Source organism: Equus asinus, chromosome 18 (assembly GCF_041296235.1).
Source record: "Equus asinus isolate D_3611 breed Donkey chromosome 18, EquAss-T2T_v2, whole genome shotgun sequence".
Lineage (NCBI taxonomy): Eukaryota > Metazoa > Chordata > Mammalia > Perissodactyla > Equidae > Equus > Equus asinus.
In genome coordinates, this window is record NC_091807.1 from 38,643,779 (window position 1) to 38,664,405 (window position 20,627).

The following is a 20,627-nucleotide window of genomic DNA, read 5'->3' on the forward strand; positions in this document are numbered from 1 at the left end:
GGTGGCTCCCTGGATCAGCAGGAGGGCTCAGGAACAGGGCCCAGTGGCTGTACAGCAGGAACAGCGCCCCAAATCCTACGCAGAGCTGACACCGTGAGGAGGCTGGTCTGTTGTATCTGAGCCCCAGGCGTACATACCTCCTCTGGCACCCCACACTCTATGCTCAGGCCCCCCACAATCCCCATGGGCCTGCAGTCACCAGGCTGCTTCTGCATGTCCTGGCTGCAGATTCAGAGGTCTGAACACAGCTGGACCATATGCCCACATCCTAGCTGGGGGGAGGCCAGAGGAAGTGAGTGTGTTAGTTTCCTGTGGTTCTTCTAACCAAGTACCAGACCCTGGGTGCTTAAGACTACAGAAATGGGTTCTCTGAGGTCAAGGTGTCGGCAGGGTCAGTTCCCGCTGAAGCCTCTGGGGAACATCTGTCCCAGGCCTCCTCTAGCTTCTAGTGGCTGCCGGCCACCCTTGGCCTGTGGCCGCATCGCTCCAAGCTGCCTCCACCTTCACACGGCCTCCCCACTGTGTCTCAAGTGTCCTGTCTCCTATGAGGACATCTGTCCTTGGATTTAGGGCTCACTCTAAATCCAGGATGATCTCATCTCATGATCCTTAATTGATTATATCCACCAAGGATGTTTTTCTAAATAAGGGCCCACTCACGGGTTCTGAGGCTCAGGATGTGAGCGTATCTTTTGGGGGGCCACATTTCAGGCCACTCTAGTGAGCATTTAGTATTTCCATCTTCCACAGCAGGAGGCGAGCTCAGCTTCCCACCAAGCCCCATAGAGTAGGGAATTCTCCAGACACTGGAAGGGGTTCAGCCAAAGAACACAAGCACCGTTCACTGCCGGGTCACCCTCCACATTTACAGAGGCGAGAGGTCGCGCCGTCACTGCCCGGCATGCAGATGCGTCCGGGCAGCAGGTGCCTCCTGCCTCTCCGCCATCTCCTCCAGCTCCTTCAGCTTCTTCCCCAGCTTGGCTTGTCTCCCACGCCCCACACAGAAGCCAGCTCCAGCGGCCGCCGTTACTCTTCCCATAAAGTGCAAACAGGCAAGTTGAAGAGGTCATTAAGGAATTTTCAAAACACCTACAGAGGGCTGCGCTGACCTCAATTTATGTGGCTTCCAATATCTGGCCGTGGTGACAACCATCAGGCCGAGAAGAATTTTTATTTTGCCTTCAAGTGGCATGTGAGTTGAGTACCGCTAAAGGACGCAGCCCGTATGACCTTCTTCCCTGGTCTGTCCTAGCCCCAGAAGTCTCCAGAACTGGCTCGATCCTCGGAGGGAAAGCATCTCCCCATAGGGCTCTTGTGTAAATCATATAAATCATGCAAATGCGCATAGACTGCCTGGAAGGTGGCCTCGCCCACTGAGCTCAGGCAGGGACATAGATGGAAATTACTGGCGTTTCTACTAGCTGTGCTCATTTCCAGCACCGCAGACCTCGGCATCACAGGAATGGGATCAAGGGAGTCAGGAGAGAGGAGGGAACCGTCTACGAGCTCAGACTAAGGGAGCAGTGGCTTGGCAGCGGTCAGTGGGAACTGTGGGTGGTGGGTTCCCCCAACAGCCCCACTTTGGTGCCTCTCCCCCACGTCAGCCCCTGGCACCCTCACCTCCTCCTGGATGCCCGCCTCTCCCCATGAACATAGCCATGTAGGTCCACACGCCCAGGAGGTGGCCATGGTTCAGATGGGCTCATGTCCTCCTTGAACTCCACCTGGCTTTGGGTGCATCCTCCGCTGGTACTCCTGGCTGACCACTTCCCAGTGTCCAACAGCCTCTGCTTTAGCACGAAGGGCTGGGGGGCCTCACCTGTGCTGAGTCTGGGGGGACGGGCTCCAGAGAGCCTGCCCAGAGACAGCAATGCCTGAACCCAAAGATGTGAGTCACTGGGACATGGCAGGTACCTGGAACGGGAAAGGGGGTCCAGCAGCCAGACCTCTCACGCAGGTCATTGGGGAACTGGTCATCCCAGCTACTCGGATGGTCGGTCCTGAGCTGGCACAGCTGCCAGAAAGCAAGCTGGCCTGGGCTGTTGGACAGGGAAGGCTGCCAGGAGCACAATTGCCATGCTGCTCCACTGGGCCTGGGCCCAGATATCTGTCACACACACACACATAAACAGAGAGACACAGGCACACGCACTCACACACATCCACCCCCACATGCACACACATGTACACGCAGAGACACGGGCACGTATACTGTGCTTGCACGCACACGTGCTATCGGTGCATAGGAGCTGTTATTAGCGTTTTCTGTTCCTTGAGTTCAGGGAGGCATCCTGCTAGCACTGGTCATCTTTAAGCCACATTACATTGGTTTGACTTGTTTTAAATGGAATTTCCTGCTTATTTTTTGACCTTCTCAAACATAGAATTCTTCTGACTCAAATATAAATTTCTCCATTTCTCTTACTTCGCTTTCAAAGCTTTTCTTCCTTTTTATATAAAATATTCGCCTTCTCCAAAGAGTCCGGAGTCTCCCTTAGCTTAGAGATGATTTCATAAACTCAGGACACCCAAGGCCTCATCTCCTTCCTGGTTGGAGATGAAATGCCGCAGGGAGCCTCACTTCCTTCCTTCCTTGCTTTTTGGACACTGGCCGCTATGCCTGCACCCTGTGGCCGGGCACAGGACAGCCCTGCTCCCGTCCAGCCTTTGTCCCTGTGCCACGGCAAGAGCTGGCCCCGTGGGACGACGTTGAATGCCACAGGGGCATGCAAACAACACAGGACTCCACGCTGAACCAAAGCTCGTTTTCTCTTTGTCACTCGGGAACATGTTTTATGCAAATTCATTCCCCGAAGTCCTTGGGGGAAGCGTTGAAACACCTCTATTCACACGCGTCTTTAAACAACTGTCATCAGCTCTGAAGCGAAGGAGGGCCCAGCAGGCGGTGGAGGCGAGAGCAGAACCACCTCCCAACCTGCTCTGCTCCTGCCGCCAGGGCCCCTGCTGAAGCCCACATCCCTCTTGGAAAATCACTCTTGATGGTCCTCCTTCAGGGTGGCCTGTGACTCGCAAGGAGCCCACAAAACCACGTCTACAGTCTGAGAGAGGACAGCCAGGTTTCCAGACCGTGCTAACGCTGCGAGTCAGCCCGTCCGGGGGCCCACGCCTGGTCGGGGGAGTAAACAGGGACCCGCCAGTGCTGGCTGGGGCTGGGGGCCTCTGCTGCTGTTTGGGGTCTGGTCTGTGCCCACCTATGCTAAAGTTCAAGGCAGACAAGTGGGGCCTCGAGACATCCAGTCTCGACTATGGAGACCTCACCAGGGTCTGTGCTGGAGTCCTGAGGGGTGAGGCCCCTGCTCCTGGCATGGGGCAAAGCAGAGCTGGAGTGGGTCAGCGAGGGGAGCTGTGGAATCTTCCAGAAGGCATCCAGGTGTCGGGAAGGGACTGGGAGGCAGGAGCCCAGGTCTGCTGGTGCCCGAATCTACCCTGCGCTCTCTCACTGGCTCCAGGCGTCGCCCTCTGCGTTCCGGCTCTTTAATCCCATGACGTGCTGGTTTTCTCCTCCATTGACTAATGCACAACTTCTGCCATCTTGTTACTCACTATCAATTTCCTTGGCAACCAGGCTCTTCATAAACATAATTGCTGTAAATTCTGAATCTCTGGGGTTCAAATTAGTGATATTGTAGCGTGTTGCCCAAAAGGCTTAATTTGAACATCATCCCAAGAAATGGCCAGGGAATCTGATCTACGTCAGCTCCAACAATGACATCATCAAACATGCACCCCTCCAAAAGCCACGAGCCAGGAGGCAGCTGCTAACACGGGGAGCGTCCTTGACTTACTGGTAAGGGGGAAAAAAGCAGACGAGAAAACAGTACAAATAGCAGGATCCCAATTTTGTCTTTGTAAAATTAACAATAGACAGATAGATGTTTAGAATACATGGGGGTGATATTTAGAATACGTGGGGGGTGGAGAGAAATGCCTGGAAGGATACACACCAATATAATGTTAACTTATATTAAATATAAATATAACATTAATATTAAATTATAATATTATGTCTGTTTTATAATATATTATCTACTATATTTTATGTAAATAATGTTATTGTATTAAATATTATAATATTTAATATAAAAATATTAAATTAATATTAAATATTAAAATAATATAATATTAAATGAGCTGTTTTCTGGGCCAATAGGATCACAGGTCAATTTTCAAATTTTCTTCTTGGAGCTGCTCTGTATTTCCTCCGTTGTCTATAACGATCATGTTATTCTGTATTCAGAGAAATGATGTCTAAAGCATCAAGAATGTAGCCATGGGCCTTGAGTGGCAGGGCACAGCTGCCCTGTTTGCACTCTGCACTGCCTGCGCCCTCTCTTCCCCATGTCTGTTCACTCTCTGGGTCAAGGTCTGTGCCAGGTCTCTTCTCCAGCTCTGTTCACTTTCTGGAATTTTCTGCCCCTCACATGTCAACAAGACTGGGCTCCTTCTTGCCGCTGTTGTTGACCCTACCATTTGCCGACGTCAGTGTCCTAGCGGTAAACCCACAGACGCAGCTCCCCTGGGCTTCCCTTCTCCATGGGCTGAGCATCCTGCAGTGAGGTCCACGGCCTGGGGGTGCCCTGGGAGGCCGAGGCCTGCTCCTGGTCCTCCTACAAACTGTAAAAGGGGTGTGCTTGTGTGCCTTTTCTCAGATGAAGACCCATGGCTTCATCTACTTCCTAACAGGGTCCGTGATGCAAGAAAGCACTAAGAACAGCCCACACCAAGGGGAGGCTGTGGGCTCTCAGTGCCTGGAGACATGCCCAGGGTCGAGCTCCCTGCCTTTCTCCACCTCGCTGGTTCCAAGCTCTTGCATTTCAGGCCCCCTCTTTGGTCCCCTTGTCGTGGTGGAGGAGGGGCAGAGAAGGCTTTTGAGCTTCCTGCACAGCCACCTGTGCCTGGCACAGAAGCAAGTCACCAGGACCAGATCTGAATGTCGGATCCTCCAGATTCCCATCACTTTGGGCAGAAAGAAGAAATGTTTTCATGTAGCCTTGCCCCTGCTTGGCCCCTGACCCTGGAAGTGTTTAGAAAACCTGCCCAGGGAGGTTCTGGTTCCAGCCGGGCTGCTGGGGCACTGCCCTCGCAGCATGTCCCCGGCACACGCTCCAGAGCTGCAGCGGCTCCTGCAGGGGTGGGGGAAGTGTTGGAACCAGCAAAGACGCGGAGTTGCTTTGCTTCTGTTTTAGAAGTCACCCGCGTTTTATTTTTAGCATATGCAGAGCCACGCTTGATGATAAGGGGAATAGAGTGACACCGTGGGTGGTATCTTTCTGCCTAAAATTCCGGGTGTGATCACCGAGTAACGAAGCTAATCTTCCTTATGTCTTGTGAACTGACACTCAGCTAAAAGCCTTCCGAAGCCGCACGCCCCGTGGCGGCGTTTCCGGGCTGGCTGTGCCGCCTGCCAGAGGGAGCGTCCTGAAGGTGAACACTCGCTTGGAGGCAGAAGCTCCAGTTGATTCTTTGATGAAAGCTGGTGTCCTGACTTGTAAGGCACACCTCTGCATGGCCTCCCAGAAGGGGATCAAGCCTGGGCCCTGCTCATCCTTCACTCGGCCTGTTTAGTTCTCATCGGTTCTAAGTCAACACTTTCTCCTGTTAACGGCTCCAGCAAGGACCTTGAAACGAAAAGCTTTCATCTCCATGAAACTTTCCTCCTTGCTAGGAAGGCTGCCCGCTGCCCCTTCATTGCATTTTAACGCTCTGGGGCCACAAATCTCCCCCTTTCTTTCCTTTTTGAGATAAAAGACTTCTTTGTCTCGTGTGCTCAGCTGGTGCTGAGGGGTATGGAGAAAGGAAGCAAGAAGAGTCGAGGTTCAGGGAGCGGGGGGCAGGAGGGGCGTCCGTCCTACAGAAACCGCGTGGACGAATGCTGTGGAACAGGCCTGTGATGTTAGAGTCCGCTGTGGCTGAGCCGAGTGAGAGGCGAGACCTGACTATCGGCAGCCTGGGCGGGAGTGGGAACCACCGCCCGGAACCAGCTTGCCTCCTTGGGACACGGGGAGCTGTGGGCTGGCCCCCCGTTACCAGCCTTGCAAGATCCTGCGCGTGTGTCCCTGGTAACCCTTTTGTTTCTCTGTGTTGCCAGTGGAAGGACTAAAAGTGGTGGAGATCGAGAAATGCAAGAGTGACATTAAAAAGATGAGGGAGGAGCTGGCAGCCAGAAGCAACAGGTAAGGTCCGCGCTGGGGGAGCCCAAGGGCAGGCGGGCTCGGGGAGAGCTCCACGTGGACAGCCGGGGCAGGGGCGTGCGCTTTGTCCTCCCTAAAGCGAGGCTGGAGCTGTCTGATCCAGCGCTGGCCGGGCTGAGCGCGGTCTGGAGGCAGCCCTGCTTCACTGGGGACTTGCTTTTGAATTACACAGCTTTCGTGTCATGAAAGAGGGTTTATGGCAGATGGAGGCTGGGAGCATGACTTCTTGAAAAAGGCAGATGATTCTCCTGCAGATCAAAGTGTGGGATTAACTTACCCAGCGTGAAAGATGTTGACATCAATTTTTAAAGAAAGAGAACAATAGAAAGAAAAAGGCGGTTGGCTTGCAGGGGACGAGTGTCCTCGTGCCCCAGAGGCCCCACTCCCATTGGACTTTCCCACAGCACAGGACACAGGTCAGGGGAGCAATGCCCTGAGGTATCCAGCTGTTCTGGACACAGAAATCACTTGTCCTGTGGAACCAGGGTCCCTCTGCATGTGCCCCTGGGGAGCCAGCATGAGGTGGCCCAGGGTGCCGAAATTCTTGAAGACGGTGCCCCAGGCTTCATCACGTCTCCTTGAAAACAGTTTTCTTTGTTAACAGGACCCTCTGCCAAAACCGTGGTCACAGTAAATGTTCAGGTTGAGGGCAGAGATGCACAATGAGAGCAAAGATGATGATGGATAGCACACGCGTTGAGCACTCACTGTATGCGGGCTGTTCCAAGCACTCTACTTACAAGCACCAGCTCACTCCTGTCTGCTCTCCTGGGTTCTCTTCACTCCCCTGGTGACCCATCCAGGAGACCCCATGGTTATAATGTGGCCCATCCCCCAACCCCGCGGGCGCACACTGCTGCGGACTGCCGAGGTCACAGCTGTCCTCAGCAGGATTTTATGGGGACTGATGAACCTAGAGACAGCCCTGTGCAAATGCAGCATGTCGTTTTATGCAGAGTCACCTACCAGAGTGAAGAGCATTCCCTGATTTTAAAAAATTGAGGGCAGCCTTCTTAGTGGGGGAGTGTGGCTTCCTGGAAGGGTCTTCAGGGGCCAGGAGGCGGAGGGAAAGCTGATGTTCACAGCTCTGTCCCATCCGAGTCCATTGAGGCTGGCCGGCCTCAGAGCGGGCTCAGGGAGTGGCCTGACAGGCTCAGAGTCACGTTGACGTGTGTCTTACGCAGACCATGCTGTATTGATGTCACACTTACTAGGCAGCTAATTAGGATGTCGGGATGTTTCATCTCATTTGATTTGTGGGAAGTTGGGGCAAAGGAGTTAGTGGCCACAGAAAACTGAGCGAGTAATTCATCTTTGCCTTCCCCATAGTGGATGGTGGAGGCTCTTTAGGCAACTTGGCATGAGTCCGCCCTGTGATCCATAAGAGCCCTGGAGTTGCACGGGGCAGTCACGCAGCTGAGCCCCCGGAGCTGGGAACTGGCTCGGCGGCTGAAGGATGCTCAGACTCACAGTGCCCCTGGTCATGCGTGGCTCAGCTCAGCCCACTGGCCACCCCCTGTGCCCTAGCTGCCACACACTGGACCTCCATCCTGTGGCCAGTCCTAACACCCAAGTGAGAAGTGCCAACTAGCCAGGCTCCTCTCCGACCGGCCTCACACTGGCTGCCCATGGCTGAGTGCCACGTCTGCTGCGCTGAGAGGGAGGTGTCCACCCATGGTGCCCATCAGGGCCATGTGCTCCAGGAATCACCTGGCACAGCTGCCCTCTGCCCAGGGCCAGGTTGGGGCAGGATGCCTCGGAAGGGGACTGTGGGTCCAACGCTGCCGGCATTACCAGCCTCATCTGGCAGCACTGGGAGAAGAGGATTAAAGCCTGAAACTGAAGTTTCCCCGAGCCTTCTTGGCTTCAGTCCCCCGTCTGTGCAATGAGCTGGAGAACCCCTCCACCCAGAGGGTGTGTGTCTTGGGCTGGATTGGTGCCACCTCTGTGGGCATCACCCCCACACACCTGTGCTCATCCACAGGACCCACAGAGCACTTGTGGGGGGCGTTTTTAGAATGCAGCCTCTCATCCCTCCTCAAATGACTAAACCCTGCCTCCCGCCTGGAGCAGCCAGGCTGAGTCCTGAGCCCCCGGCCTCACTGGCCCTATGCCTGCCGGCTCCCAGCCCCCTCGGCTCCTCCACCCTCCTCCCCTTCTGCAGAAGCAGCATGGGCCCCGGGGAGGGAGTGCCGCTCCTGGTGTGCTCTTTGCATGCGCTGGCCCTGCGGTTCAGGTTGCAGGGAAAAAACAATTTTATCCACGCCGTGGTAGCTTCCTGTGGCTGCTGTGACAAAGCCCCACAGACTAGGGGCTTCAAACAACACAAATTTACTCTCTCACAGTTCCCGAGGCCAGAAGTCCAAGATCAAGGTGCCAGGAGGGCTAAGCTGCCCCGGAGGCTTGAGGGGGGTCTATCTCCAGCCTCTGGGGGTGGCCAGCAATTCTTGAGATTCCTTGGCTTGTAGAGGCCTCACTCCATCCCTGCCTCTGTCTTCACTTGGTCTTCTCCTGGTGTCTCTTTGTCCAAATGTCCCCGTTTTAAAAGGACCCCAGTCATTGTTGGATTTAGGGCCGACTCTATTCCAATCTGACCTCATCTTAACTAGTCACGTCTGCAATGACCCTATTTCAAATTAGGTCACATTCACAGCTACTGGGGTGAGGGTGGGGGGTTAGGAATTCAACGTATGACTTTGGGGGCACAATGCAACCCGTGACACACCACGTGGGGAAGATACACCCAACTTCAGAGCCCGTGGGAGGAAGCCCACTGCGAGCCAGGAGACCAGGCGTCACCTGCAGCCGCCCCCAGGGAGGGTGGGCTGAGCGGAGGCCTGGTGGGCGCTTGGGCCCACCCGAGGAATGAGGCCTCTTCATCACTCCCCCAAGAAGTCCATTTTTAGAGCTCACAGCGCCGTAATCTAGAGAAGACGCCCCAGCGCCCTGTCCGCCTCTAGAGGAGATATTCTCAGCAGACGGTTTTCACAGCATCCCACGTAGGTGAGAGACGGGTAAAGGGGACTCTTCAATCAGAAATGGAACGGGGTAAAAAGCTCGAACGTTGCTGACGCAGGTGGAAAAGAGAAACCCAGCACTGGGCTCAGGTCTGATCCACAGCAGCACAGCTCCCCTCGGACCCTGGTCCGGGAGCCCAGCAGCCTCTGTGCCCCACACGAACAGTGCTTCGCTTTTCTTTATGGGGAAACAAATTCCGATAGAGAACTGTGAGCCGTTTGGCAACCCCTTCTGTCTCTGCTGACGGTAGGTTCCATTTTGATCATGTGAGGGTGCCATGTGACGATTTAGCGTCCCCGAGACCCGGCCTGTTAAAATGGGACTTCGCCGGGACTGCCGGGGAGAAATTGCACCACAGAGCAGCTCTTTCTGGCTATGTCAACCCAGCCGGTTGGAGATCTTGCCTGTTTGGGAAAGCAGAAGAGACAAAGGCACCAGGCCGGGTTGAGCCCAGCCCTGCACCCACACAGATGGCTGATGAGCCTGAAGTGCTGACCCACTTTCGCCCACACAGTGCACCCCAGCAGGGCCTCGGAGCCAGGGCTCTGCGTGGACCAGAACTGCCCTTTCTTCTCTGGGAGTAGCGGGTGGCAGGCAGGGCGTGTGCAAGCTCACAAACACCCCCAGATCAGGCTGCACCCCCACAAGAGGAAAGATGCCCAATTGCCTGCTCACACTTAGGGCGGTGCCAGGCCTCGCTGAGGGCCCCCAGCACCGAGCCAGCACAGAGTGGAGCTTGCTGGTTTCCCCAGAGCAGGGGAGGGCTGCAGGAGCATCCAGAAGCATCTGATGGCTCTGGGGGTCTGTAATGTCCACTTTCATCCGGAACAAATGGCCTTGACCGCTGGACTGAGCCCCAGGGGAGGGGAGGCTGGGAGCCTGGAAAACGAAAGGAAAAATAAGCCCCAAACAGAATGAAAAGAAAAGGCACCAGCCAGCTGCTCTATCCACTGGAGGATGCTGGTTCCCGTGGCAACGGGTCGCAGAGGGAGCAGGCAGAGGCCGCCTGGCAAGGTGGGGAGGCTCCGGCAGGAGTCACCAGGCATCCAGCAGACGCTCTCAACACTGGGATTTTCGAGGAAGCAGCTGGATTCCAACAGATTTCATCTTGCTTGGTGAAGGCTTCCACAGCCCTCCTGGGAAATGAGCAGGACTTACCTGGGTGGCACCTGTGTAGCTGTTTATACAAAAGAGGTTAAAAGCAGAAAAGAAATCATGATGATACTATCTATTTCCTTAAGTGCACAGACCAAGCGTGTCACTGCTCAGAAGTGTGTCAGTGGGATTTCTCGTTGACACGGGGCCCATGGAAATCATTTGGTTGGTCCCTCTCATTGGTTCATTTTGTTATCCTCCTGCTAAATCTGTGTTAACATCCCCCTGTGCACATTAAGCTGTCATAAGCAACTCTGATGATTTTTGCAAGCAAAGAAAATAATACTGGAGACTCCTTTTTCAAAAAGGGCGTAGATTTGTTATTCTGAGTTTGCAAGTAGCATAGCCTTCTTGTAAAACCTCCAGACCATACTGACGAGAGGGTGAATCACCAGTGATGACAGCAGCCACAATGTCCCCAATTGAAAGCTGGATGCCGAGCTTCCCAGATGTTTTTGTACGCGTAGATATCTTGTTTTGAAAAACAACTAAGAAATACTGTGTTGTAATCTGTTTTCACTTACAACATCGTGAACAATAAATAGGTCAATTTTAGCCGACATAAATAGCTCATACTTTTTTCCAGAAGCCCACAGTCCAGCACTCATTTTTCACCCACCAAATGTGTCTTTTTTCCTCATAGAAAAAAATGCGTTTCCTTTCAGTACATACTGTATGCAACATTTCTCTTCCCTTTTCACCTAAAATTCCCTCACTTCACATAATAACTCATAAATAAAGATCACATAATGGTCCATCTTGTTGATGTACCGTAATGGTTTACATTATTTCCCATTTGGAAAGATTAAGGTGGTATGTGGTTTGGTTTTGTGTTTTTGTAACAACAGATAACACTGCGATGAATACCTTTGTGCATGGAGCTGTTTGCTTGCATCTAATTCTTTTCTTAAAATAAATTCCCCAGAGTTGACTTCCTGGCTTAAAGGATGTGAATTTCTTGGTGGCTCTTACTATACTGTATTAACTTGCTCTCCCAGAGGATGAACGTCATTTGCAAATCGCAGGAGCTTCCACTGTTCACCTGGATGTGCTGGTCCCCTGCCCACCAGCCTGGGAATCTCAACCAAGGGGGTGTGGATCCCCCATCTTGCTCCCCGATCAGTCGGAGGATGGAGAGCATGTTCACGTCCAAGAAAGTTAAGGTCCCAGGTGGGGAGGAGGCCAAGGACAGCCAGATCTCCTGGGGAGGCCCCCACGTCCAGCCCCAAAGGCCAACACACTCTCCCTTGATATCAGCAGGTGGCTTTCCCTCCGAAACACGCCTGGCTCCTTCTGTTCTGTTCTTATGTGGGATAACTTGATATGGAGTAATGAAGAAAAACAGAGTCAGATTGCAAATTCGTCCTTCAACATATATTTAATGGGGAAAATTGGACACATCCTGAAAGTCCATCTTGGGGACTGGATTGGTAGCCTGTGGTGCAGCCACACCTGAAGGACCAGAGGACAATGTGCTTTTTCATGAAGTTGAGCTCTGAAGCGACACACGATGAGTTTGTGATAGGTTAAATGAAAAAAAAAAGTTACGAAAGAATAAGTTTAGTTCGATTCCGTCTTTGTTTAGAAGCACAAGAGGCTGTGCATGTGTGTCTATACCTAGGAAAATTTCAGAAAGATACCCCAAATTGTTAACAGAGGGTGTTTCCAGGCTGTGGGATTTAAAAGAAAGAAGTGGGTGAACTGGGGATTTAGATTTTTTTTTTTTTTTACTTTATCTACTTTCATGTTATTCAAATTTTTTAGAATAAAAGTGTTTTGCTTGCATTATTAAAAAACGATTTTTAGAAGCTTGTCTAAAATGAAGATGGCGTGTTTTCCAAGAGCCCAATATTATCTCGGGAGGTCCAGGCCGTGTCCCTGGGGTTTCACAATGAGATGTTACAGGCTTTATGACTTATTCTCCTGTAACAGATGAGATCAAAGGGGAGTTGTACGGTTGGGTTTGGTTTGGTTTTAGGTCTTTTTGTTTGTTTTTGCTCTGTGGAGGTCCCCACAGTCAGCTGCCCAGGGGGACATAGGACCGAAGCTGCAATGCCAGAGCTGATCTTTTCCATTTCTCTGTAGGACCAGCTGTCCCTGTAAGTATAGCTTTTTGGACAACAGCAAGAAGTTGACACCTCGACGCGATGTCCCCACTTATCCCAAGGTAAGATAGAACGCTGCGTCTGAGCAACAGTAGCCCTGTGCCCACAGCCCCAGGGCACGGGCCCCCGACCCTGAGCCACCCTGGCCTCCTGGCCAGGCCCTGCTGTCTGCACCTTTGCCAAAGCAGTTCCCACCGCAGTCCGGGGCTGGGGAACCTTATTCTTAAGCAGAATATTTTTTCTCTTTGACATTTGTTTAGCAAAGTGGTCCCAGACCCTAGCTCCCTGTGCCAGGAGATAAGAGCTCCTCACTGGTGAGTGCCCGGCCCCCATCGCTGGCTTGTGTGAATGGTTTTTATACTCAAACATTATTTAAAGAACTTTCGTTTTTAACTAAATTATTTAAAAGCCATTTCGTTGGATCTGCTGTCCCTGAACAATATGTGGTTATTATGAGAAGTTTTGCCTTTTTGTCACAAAGATCTTTCCGTTCCATAGAGCCCCCGGGCCCTCATTAAAGTGGAAGTGCTCTGGGAATTGAGACAGGTTCTTCAAACAGCCACAAAAGAAGGGTATCTTAATGGTGGTCGCCCATCCGGGGAGTGAGTGAAATCCTGGCCCAGCCGGTTTGAAACATATTTTTGCTCTAAGATTCGGGCTCCCACTCGCTCAGGCGCGTGTGCTGCAGACCAGAGGCCCGGGCCATCCACAGGGATGTCCTCCTCTGCCCGCGGTCCCCGAAGTGGCGAGGACCCTCCTGGAGCCACCATGTCGAGGTTCCCTCCCTCGGTTCCAAACGACACGCTAAGTGTCATTCGAGGTTTCCAGATGGACACTATCTCTGCCTTTTGCCCGAGGAAAATGTGGCCCAGATCTCTCCTCCTGCTCCAGGGAGGCACGAGGCCCAGCCTAGGTCTGAAATAAAAGATGTCGGTCCTCCATAGCAGTTCCTTTTAAAAAAACAAACGAAAGACCTGCGAGAAGACTGTCTAATCCCGAAACACTGACTGTCCTGTGTCTAAGCCAGCCTTCTGCTTCCGACGACAGTTTAACCTGCACTGGTCTCCCGGGGAGCCAGCCCCTCTCTGCAGGCTGTGCTGGTTGAGCCCACAGCTAAACCAGTGACAGTTTCCCAGAGAAAAGGAAACTCAAAATAGCTTCTCAGCCAGTATCTGAATCTCTACCAAGTCCATTTTTTTTTCCCTCGACTTCACTTTATCGTATTTTTTTAAGTCGGGATTATGGAGATGTCATTTACGTGCAGCGAAGTTCATCTGCCGTGGGTGCAGAGTACTGGGAATTTTATGTGGTCGTGTAACCTCCACCGCAATCAAGGCGTGGAACATTTCCATCGCCCCAAAACGTCCCCTCGTGCCCCTGTGTGGTCCATGCCTGGCCCGTGGCCAACCTCACCACCTCTGGCGACCACTGTTGGGATTTCTCTCCCTATAGCTTTGCCCTTTCCAGAATTCCTGTAGAATGTGGCCTTTGAGTCTGGACACAGGTGTCCTTCAAAGAGGAACAAGGAGAAAGGAAAGAAAACCTTCATCGTCCCCCTGAGGTCACCAGCCTTTGTCTCAGCACAGAGGCCGCAGGTCCCCGGTTAACACTGAGCTCCTGTCCTCTCCAGTACCTGCTCTCTCCAGAGACGGTAGAAGCGCTCCGGAAGCCCACCTTTGACGTCTGGCTTTGGGAGCCCAATGAGGTGAGTGAGGGACCTCCCCTCAGACCCCAGCATCATGGGGACCTGACCTGGAGTACCCCCATGCCTCCTCCTCTTCGGCTTTCTCCTCTCTGTTCTTTGTATTTCAAGAGGGAGATTTCCCTGTCCTTTTTTTTTCCCCCAAAACCCCCTAGTACATAGTTGTATATTCTAGTTGTAGGTCCTTCTAGCTGTGCCGTGTGGGATGCTGCCTCAGCGTGGCCTGATGAGCAGTACCATGTCCGCGCCCAGGATCCCAAGTGGCGAAACCCTGGGCCGCCAAAGCAGAGTGTGCAAACTTACCCACTCGGCCGTGGGGCTGGACCCTCTCTGTTCTTTTTTAACTTGATTCTCCAGGTTTTAATTCACACTGACCCTTGGTAGGCTCAGGAAGGCCCTGGAGACAGAAGTCGGGAAGGGGTGTCAGAGCGGAGGAGCAGGCGGTAAGGTGCAGGGGCGCCAGCCCTCCAGGGAGCACCCTCCACGGGGCACCGTCGCGAGTCCCCAGGGCCATCTGCCAATCCTGCAAACGCCCTCGGCTCCCGCTGTTGTGCCTCCAGAGGAGCAAAGCACAGATGTGGACCCCACGCCGTGGAGGAATATTTCAAGAAAGGGGCTTAACTGCTTAGTTCTGCTGGGAGCGGGTCGTCGGCACAGGCGGCCACGCGGCGGCCGGATAAGTGGAAGTGCAGGACTGGGGGGACTGAGTCACTTTTGGCAGCAAGATATTGCTTTGAAATTTCCCTTTTGCTTTGAAAACACAAAAATGGAGACTTTTTCTTGTTAGTCTGGTTACCCAGTAATATCAATTCTCCCCTCTCTGTCTGAACCTGAAGGAAACAAAAAGTCCCTCCTTGTGGGCATCAGGCCCCCAAAATCTGCAGACTCTGCAACTTTTCAGTAACACAGAAATGCAGAAAGGCTGCCCCGGGCCAGCTCGTGCTTTGACAAGATCAGCCGCAGAGACATCTCTGCAGATCCCGGGAGGTGGGGACCCTGTGCCCTGAGCATTCACCGTCACGGTCGCCAGAGCCTAGGACGCTGGCATCTCCTAAGTGAACCACTGTCATTCGCGTGGCTCCCAGCATAAGAAAAGCCTCAGCAACACCGGCCAGGATAGCGCAGATCCCGCCTCCACTGCACCCCAGTTCACTCTGAGAAGAGCCGCGTGCCGGCCTGTGTCTGAGGGGTTGTTCTGTAGCAGATGGGACCAGATGCCATGTGCGCTCCAGCACATCCAGCCAGCAAGTGGCATGCAGGACGAGGAGCGTGGAAATTTAAGGAGGAGGAGGCGTTTGAAGTGTGCGGCCCTCACCTGCTAGGTCAGTGCATAATCAGAAACGGACCGGGAGTGTGGGAGACGGCATGGCCAGGAGACCTTCCCAGAGAAGCACTGGGACCTCTGGTCTCAACGGCACCCACTCAGCACGGGCCATGGGCTGGCCTGTCCACGGGCAGTAGACACAACAGCGTGGCTTAGAAAGCGTGGATTCCTGCTTCCAGCAGCTGGACAAGCACGGCTCCTGGAGCACATCTAGAAAATTCATGCTCCCCAAAGTCGTTTTGACTTCAGCCCATAGGGAGTAAGAGCAAAGCCCAGAGCCCCTGATGGCAAAGCCCCTTGGTGGAAACAGATGCTCGCTGCCATTCCTGCCTCCTCTGAGCACAGGGCTACTTGTGGCCAGAGAGGGAATGCTGCCTGTACACATCCACGATGGGAAGGCCGCCTCTCCATCCTCTGACACACAGGGCATGTGTACAGCTGCCAACAGCACCAGGGGTGCTGGGACCAGGGTGAAAGGAGCGAGGCAGCTCCCTGCAGGTGGCCTTGGCCTCTGTGTGGGTATCTGCCGGCCAGAGCATCTGCAGCACATCTCACCAGCACCCGGGGCAACTGGTGAGGGGTTCTGGTGCTTCCAAAAAGTATCAAGCTGCCTGCAGGGGCAAACCAGAGATGCTCAGAGACAGGGGCCCTGGCCTCGGACATGTCTGAGGATGCCATGCATTTTGGACTGTGGGCAACAAGGATAAGCAACCAAAGGGACACACTTGAAAACTTCAGCAGCCCACCCAGCCCCCCAAAACTGCATCTGGCTGCCTACCAAGTGGCTTGTGCCCCAAGAACATCAGGGCCCCCAGTGGTGGTGGTGCACCCCCGTCCGTTCAAGCAGGGGTGATGCTATATCCAGCATCACCCAGGGGCCCGGCCCCACATCCTCCCCATCACTGAGCAGATGGAGGAAGTGACTTCACGCTGCTTTTGTTTCTCGCTCTCTGCCCTGCCAGAGCTTTCCCAGGGCTGCGCAAAAGCCAGCGTGGCTGCCTCCACCGAGCACCAGGCTCAAGGCTACGGGGCCTCCCACGTCATCACGAGTCCTCTCCGCTCACCGTCATCCAGCCTCCGGGGCTGCCAGCGGGGCACAGATGCACAGACACATTGCTCTTGCTCCAGAGCCCCACGTATGCCACATAAGTGGCACCAGATGGTTTTGTCTGCCAATCGTCTTTGCCTCTTGACTTCGATTTCACAGCAAACATTTGAGCTCGTCGTCAGAGTTGCCTTGATCGGCACAGGGGCTGGTGGGGCGGGGAGTAAGGGATGTTGGAGCTGCAGCCCTCTGGTCCTGAGGACCAGCATGGGGATGGTGAGGGGACCAGCAGCCCCGGAAAGTGAGGCCCCTGGCTGCTGGCAAAGCCGGGGTGATGCGGGCAGCAGCTGGCTAGCAGCCTGGATGTCAGCCCTCCTGTCCTCCCACTCGGGCCCTGGACTCCCACCAGTCTGTAAGGGCCGTCGTTTTGAAACCCTGGCACCCTGCACGTGATCCAGTGTATGTCTGTACTATCCCTTCAAGGAAGATGAGTGTGTGTTAGCTTCCAGGACATTCCACCTGTGACATCCCAACGCCCACATGGAGCCTGCACGCAGGGTCGTTTCCAGTTTTCAAAATGGATTCTCACGATGCCACAGAAGTGTCTGCTCCCGAAGGTGTTCCTTTCACAGCTGTCTGAGCACGCTTTAGTTACAGGACTGCAGAAGTTCACCCAACTCGCAGAGCTTGCTGTTCTCGGATATTATGTAACAAGCTAAGATGGATTTTCAGTGGCGGGCCCTGTGTTAGTGTCCTGGGGCTGCTGTAACGGAGGCACAGACTGGGGGCTTACACAAGGGAAACGTGTTTTCTCCCCTTTCTGGAGGCCGTCTGGGATTGGGGCCCACCCTAGTCAGCTCACTTAACCTTACTTACCTCCTCAAAGGCCCTTTCTCCAAACACGGTCACATGGGTGTCGGGGCTTCAGCACACTGATCTGGGGAGCACGGTTCCCTCTATAACATGCCCTTCTGGTTAGAGAAGGTCACACAGTGCGGGGCCCCAGCGGGGACAGCCGTGCCTGTGCAGGCACCAGGCAGCTGGCAGATGTGAGGATGACAGAGGCAGGGCCCCAGTGTGCGGCCCCAGGCAGAGAAGCGCTGGCTGGTGTCATGCTCCGAGCCCCCAGGGAATGTCTAAAATGTCCCTCCATCCAGAAAGCAAAGCCCACTCTGTCAAACTCCCTCTTTGAAAGTCATTGAATCTTTCTTCCCCAGCTTTGCTGGCTCCACAGTTCTGAGGTGTATTTCAATAGATAGCAACAATGACCATAAATCCTCTTTGGGACTGAAAACAAAATCTGTTTCGACTTGAGTGGGGATTTCTGTAGAAGACGGCTCAGTAAATTAAAGGGTGGGAGCAAACCTTCAGACACCACAATTAACACATTAAAAAGTGTGTGTGGTCCCAGCGGGCCCCGGAGGGGCATGAGGAAGCGTATTCGGGATGTACGCCATCGCGCTCCTTCATCCTGCAGGCTCAGGCAAGTTCAGGGCCTTCCTGTCTGTGAAGGCCCCGTGCCCGGGTCTGCGTCAGGCGTAACTGTGTCCTGGAGCCTCGGACTGTGCTGTCCCTCCACTGAGATTGTTTCCCATGTGTAGAAATGAACAGTCATTTCTGCTGTGGTCACCTGGGAAGAGGATGCCCCCTCTCATCCGGCCACTGTCCCTTCTCGTATGGAATTCTGAACACCGGCTGCTGTTTCAAACCCCCTCATCCCTTCTGGGCGATCCTGAAGCCCCCAGTTGACAGGCTTCACTCTCGGGCTCCCCAGGAGGCAGGGGCTCACCTCTGGGAACAAGCTTGGAGCCTGGAGAAGCCGCCCGGCTTGCCCTGTGGGAACCCCCAGGACTACGGAGGGCCAGGCTGACCCCTCATGCTGACCACCCTTCTGCTTCTGCGTCTGCAGATGCTGAGCTGCTTGGAGCACATGTACCATGACCTCGGCCTAGTCAGAGATTTCAGCATCAACCCCGTCACGCTCAGGAGGTGGCTGGTAAGTAGCAGCCGCTCCCTCCCTCCTGGACAAGTTTCCTGGAGTTACACAGCAATGGACCGTGGCGCCTCCCTGATGGCGCTGGGCTTCCTCCAGTTGGAGGCGGCATCCCCATGAGGCAATGCAAGGACATTCGGCCAAGCTCCTGTCGGTCCTTCCAGCAAACACGCTTTGCCCCTAAGCTCCTGCTCTGGTGAGCTTCTCGCAGTAAGAACCAGGGAGGGACAAGCGAAGCAGCGCGTTCTAGAGCAACAATGTGTGTGAGCGAGCGTGTGCACATGTGTGTGAGTGTGAATGTGTGGGCCTGTGTTTATGCGTGTTATATGTGAGTGTGAGAGAGTGAGTGTGCGTTTGTGTATGTGCACTTGTGAGTGTGTATGATTATGTGTAGGCATGTGGGGAGGGGGTGTGTGTGTGTGTGACTATTTAGCAGCAGATCTTTTCTCTTTAAATAAAATATTGCTCAGAACCAAACAGTAAGAGCCTGTTCAAGGTGTGATGGTGACTGGGGACCCAGAGCTTGTCACGTAACCCCCAGCCATCCCCCAGCCTCACATCCCGTGTGGCTCCCCTGGGGACACCCCAGTCCATGAGGTCATGGGAAAAGCCCAGGGGATGTCTGTCCCCACACCTGCCCTCCGTGTGGCCCGTGGGATGTCCTCACTCCCCCCTGCGCCATCTCATCCCTACCCTCAGTAAGGGACGCCGTTGGCCTCTGGTGCAGATGAGGATTAGGGCTGGAGCATGGAAACAGCTAGAAGCCAGTGGGCTACGGGGTGGCTGGAGAGGAGGGCGGCAGTGGGGAACCTCTCATCTCCCGCAGCTCTGCGTGCACGACAACTACAGGAACAACCCCTTCCACAACTTCCGGCATTGCTTCTGCGTGGCCCAGATGATGTACAGCATGATCTGGCTCTGCAGTCTCCAGGTGGGTCCTGGGGGGGCTCCTTCGGGGTTGCAGCACCTCCGCTCAGGGATGCGGCCCCCACCCCCGTCAATGAGCAGGTGCGCCCAGCCCCCCTCACCTGGCCCCAGAGAGTGGGCGGTCCTTGCTCCCAGGCCAGCTGCTGGAGGGGCTTCATCCTGCCCACATCACCATCCCGGCCCCCTCCTCACCCCATCCCACCCTCTCTCTAATCCAGGAGAAGTTTTCCCAAATGGATATCTTGATCCTAATGACAGCAGCCATCTGCCACGACTTGGACCATCCGGGGTACAACAACACGTACGTACACGATTTGCTTTCCTTTTAAAGGGCTCTCTGGTTCCCCTCCACACTCAGGCCAGTTCCAAGCTGGAGCTGCTAGCGAAGGCCTCCTGGGCCCCAGCTCCACCTCGGTGGGACACAGCTCCCGCTTTGGGGCTTTGTCCAGGGCCTTGGGCCTCCCTGGGGCAGGACCCTGCAAGGTTAGCACACCCTGAGGGGCTGCCACACCCTTCTGGGGCCTGGCTTCAGGCTCTGTGTCTGCAGGAGCTGAGCCCGGGCAGAACCAGAACATCCCTGCCCCCGAGGCAGGCAGTGACGCCCGCCCGTGGATGGGGGTGGCAGGCAACCCCCGACCCCGTTCTCTGGATCTCACTCCACCCACGGGCAGCCTCCCTAACTTGTTACCAGCAGGAGCAAGGCAGAGGGAAGGGCTAGAACTGAGCGACAGAAGGGGTGCAGGTGAGCAGGAGGCTGGGAGGGGACCGCGGCAGGCCGTGGGGGCCAGGAGGCCGGGCCACGCTTTGCTGGAACATTGGCCACTCCCGCCTCTGGGGACTGGGGGTGAAGGCACAGAGTTCCACACCACATAACGGCTGAAGTCCTGGCGTCCTGGCCTTGTGGCATTGGTTTGCGTTTATAGTGACGCATCGGTTCTTTCTATTGAATTTGTATATTTGTACATCGAATTTTATTGTATGCGTGGTGGCATCAAATATGCCCGAGAACCTTGCCGTCATTTGTCAGGACCGGAATGGCTTCCACGGTGTGGAAGTCCATGCTCTTCAGAGCAGGCTGTCACCAGGGGCGTTCATTCCATTTCACCCTCATGATGGTGGGCAACATGCGGGTCAGCAGAGGGGCCC

General features: G+C 54.3%; 1 protein-coding gene across 4 annotated transcripts in view; it reads left to right on the forward strand.

The window, feature by feature from the left end:
* Window positions 1-20,627, forward strand: part of PDE9A (phosphodiesterase 9A) — an 89,980-nt gene that overhangs the window by 58,292 nt on the left and 11,061 nt on the right. For all 4 annotated transcript variants that reach the window (XM_070488940.1, XM_044750902.2, XM_070488941.1 and 1 more), the window contains 6 exons: window positions 6,110-6,194; window positions 12,471-12,552; window positions 14,121-14,195; window positions 18,471-18,557; window positions 19,381-19,485; window positions 19,700-19,782. In XM_070488940.1, the coding sequence (XP_070345041.1) occupies window positions 6,110-6,194; window positions 12,471-12,552; window positions 14,121-14,195; window positions 18,471-18,557; window positions 19,381-19,485; window positions 19,700-19,782 (517 nt within the window). The remainder of the gene's footprint in view (window positions 1-6,109; window positions 6,195-12,470; window positions 12,553-14,120; window positions 14,196-18,470; window positions 18,558-19,380; window positions 19,486-19,699; window positions 19,783-20,627) is intronic.